Source organism: Poecilia latipinna, unplaced genomic scaffold (genome assembly GCF_001443285.1).
Source record: "Poecilia latipinna isolate Pla-1442-1.1 unplaced genomic scaffold, P_latipinna-1.0 Scaffold548, whole genome shotgun sequence".
Lineage (NCBI taxonomy): Eukaryota > Metazoa > Chordata > Actinopteri > Cyprinodontiformes > Poeciliidae > Poecilia > Poecilia latipinna.
The window spans coordinates 7,855-10,829 of record NW_015113164.1 but is presented as its reverse complement, the minus strand read 5'-3'; the positions used below and the strand labels follow the sequence as shown (position 1 = coordinate 10,829).

Below are 2,975 nucleotides of genomic sequence, written 5' to 3'. Positions count from 1 at the left end.
AATGTCATACTTACGACACAATTTGTTGTCACATTCGCCTTTGCATCCAGAGCATGGATTTCCAGTAGTTGCATAAGGATGAATTCCATCGATATCTCCACTGCAAAAGGAAGCGTCTGGTTGAAAAACCTTCGGAGTCAAAACTTCCCTCTGTTTGCCATCTGTCCTTATTGTATTTACAGGTTTTAAGACATTGCTTGGTTGGTTGTACTGATAGAGTAAATTACCCTGGGGCATAGTTGCATACAAAAATGGCACCCTGAAGACCGTCAAAGTTTTTGATACCATGTGGACAGTACACAACAGCGCAGCCAACCTTGTAGCTTTGTGCCCACACAACCTGAGAAAGGAAGGATACCACATATTTACATATATAGTATAAAACACATAACCTTATTTTTTTTCTGTCTGACGTTAAAACCAACACTTTTCCTGTCTCAGGTTAGATTGGAATGCAATAATTCAAGTTATCCTGAGCTCCAGAAGGGGGCATTTTTAAATTTCTTGCCTTTCTTCAAAGTCAAATGTTTACCGTCTGTCCACATCCCAGTAGTTTGCACCTGGAATGTGTGCTCATACACCTCAGACACACAGTGGCATCCTCGTCTGGCAGCAACATTCAAAGTCCTTCGATCCCACAAGTTTACACTTGAGGTGGTGTTTGCAGACTGCAAGTTTCAACCTTTTCCCTTCAGATTTAGCAAAGGTCAGGAGACTTTCAAGTTATCTCATCATAAATTGTTTCAAGGCATATTAATCCTAATATATGTAAACTTTATGTATGTACAATTGTCACTGTTCTCCTGTTTAGCAAATAGAAATAATTTCTATAATCCCAACTGACCTAAAACAGGAAATGTTAAATGTTAATGTCAGACACTAATTAAATAAGGGTATGTGGTTTTCGTACAGAGCAGAGTTTTATCTGTAGAAGAGCGATTTCTGTGCACATACCTGTCTATAGTGGCTACAGACAGCTGTGCATCTGTCTCCCTTGTAGGTGTAATGCTTGGCTTCATCCACCCACTTTTGAATGGCACTCTTTACGCTGAACTTATCCAGCGGGCCCGTCCAGATGTTCTCTCCCACGGAGGCAAATGTGGGGTGCATGTAATGAGCCTTACTGAGGTGGACATTGTGTCGGTCATTACAATGTTTCGCCCACGCTCTGGCGGTAATGGCCAACGCCTCATCCCACGACTTCATGACATCATGCACACGCGCAAACAAAATAAAACCGAGCATTATTTTTTTTTTACTTCAGTTACTTTTAAGTGTCACACAGGAAGTTATAAAAATGACCATGAACAGAACTAATTCAAAGTTATGCTTAGAAACCAAACTGGTGGTTTCATGGATTTAGGCAAAGTGTATTCACTTACAGCTGCCTCTGTGTTGATGAGAATACTTTCACCCACTTGTTGGATCTCCACAAACTACAATGTTTTTTCTCTCACTTTTTTCCATTTAATTACAGCCAAATTTCAGTTTTAATCAATGACATCCTGCAAAGCCACCAGTCTGTTCTCCTTTCTTGGCAGTGAAACACTGATGTGCAGGACTCACCATATACAGCATGTCGTTTGCAGGTGGTCTGACAGCTGAACGGGCTTTGTTGTGCTCCTCCACACACTCGGCGATGAATTTCTCATCCGTGATTTGCGGCAGCATCACGGCAGAAACCCCCAAATCCAGGACAAGAACAACCCACAGCAACATCTTCAGTTCTCTGCAAAGCGCCGTCTGTAAATTGTAAGGAGTTTAACGAACACAGGAAATGATCCTCAAAGACAGGATGTAGAGTAGTTTATTTTGGTAACACTTTATTGGAGGGGGTGTGCGTAAGACTGACATAACACCTGTCATGAACATGAACGAGTCCTTATGAATGTCTATGACTGTTGTCATGAAGTGTCATTCGGTAAACAATGACACTTTTAATGCAAAGTTGCATTAAAAGTCCATTAAAAGTGCCAACTTTGCACGATTTTGTAAATAATGACAATTTAATGCAACGTTGGCACTTTTGATGGACTTTCAATCCAACTTTTAGAGCAACTTTGCATTAAAAGTGTCATTATTTACGAGAGGCTTCACTTCAACACTGGATGCACTGACAGTGCCCTCTGTTGGTTCCCGTTTTACCTCACAACTGGACAGAATTCATCTCCATGGGTCACTTCACATCAAATCGACAGTCACATGCGGTGGTCCTCAGGGATCAGTCCTTAGTCCTATACTCTTTATCCTTTACTTTCTTCCCCTCGGCCAGGTTGTCAGCCTTCATAATTTCTGAAAGACCTCCTCCTATCACCTATGAAACATTTCCAAAATCTGTCCCATTCTCTCCCTCTCAGACAACGAAAACTGGTCTATGACTTTAATTCCTAGCTAGAGCCTGCAAAGGCTCCAGCACATCCACAACTCTGCAGTTGGGATCCTAGTGAGAGTGCACTTTCATGACTACATTACTTACATCCTCCTCTCTCTCTCTCCACTGGGTTCCCGTTTCCACCACTATTTTATACAAGATTTTAATCCTCACACACCAGTGCATTTATGCAAATGTCCCAACCTATGTCAAACAACTGCTTAATCCACAAAACACAATTTGCTCAATTTTCTCCACATACCCAAAATCAAACTCAGGACTACGGGGATTTAGGGCGTTCTGTGCTGACGCTTTATGCTTAAGTCTTAATAGTTTAAGAAGACGCTTAAGACATTTCTTTTTACCAAAATATTTGGTTCTCAGATGTCTATTTTTAACCTCTTTTATTCATTTATGTATTTTTGTCCACTCTAATTGCTTGTTTTATTTTTCAGTCTTTGCAGCCCTTTGAGGTCTCAACATACAAACAACATTATGAATAAAATCCAACGCATTATTATTTTACTCTTATTACCTGAATGATTTTGTGCATGTGTGCAGCGCAACAGATTAAGCACTTGTCATTGAAGTTTGGTTATGGTAA

General features: G+C 40.6%; 1 protein-coding gene across 1 annotated transcript in view; it reads right to left on the bottom strand.

Moving 5' to 3' along the window:
- LOC106952930 (GLIPR1-like protein 1) overlaps window positions 1–1,743 on the bottom strand; it is a 5,153-nt gene extending 3,410 nt beyond the window's left edge. Inside the window, exons 1-4 of the mRNA XM_015041387.1 lie at window positions 1,567–1,743; window positions 955–1,200; window positions 228–340; window positions 15–100 (exon numbers count right to left, since the gene is read on the bottom strand). Coding sequence (XP_014896873.1) covers window positions 15–100; window positions 228–340; window positions 955–1,200; window positions 1,567–1,719 — 598 coding nt within the window. The 5' untranslated portion in view covers window positions 1,720–1,743. The remainder of the gene's footprint in view (window positions 1–14; window positions 101–227; window positions 341–954; window positions 1,201–1,566) is intronic.
- Between the last annotated feature and the right edge of the window lie 1,232 nt (window positions 1,744–2,975).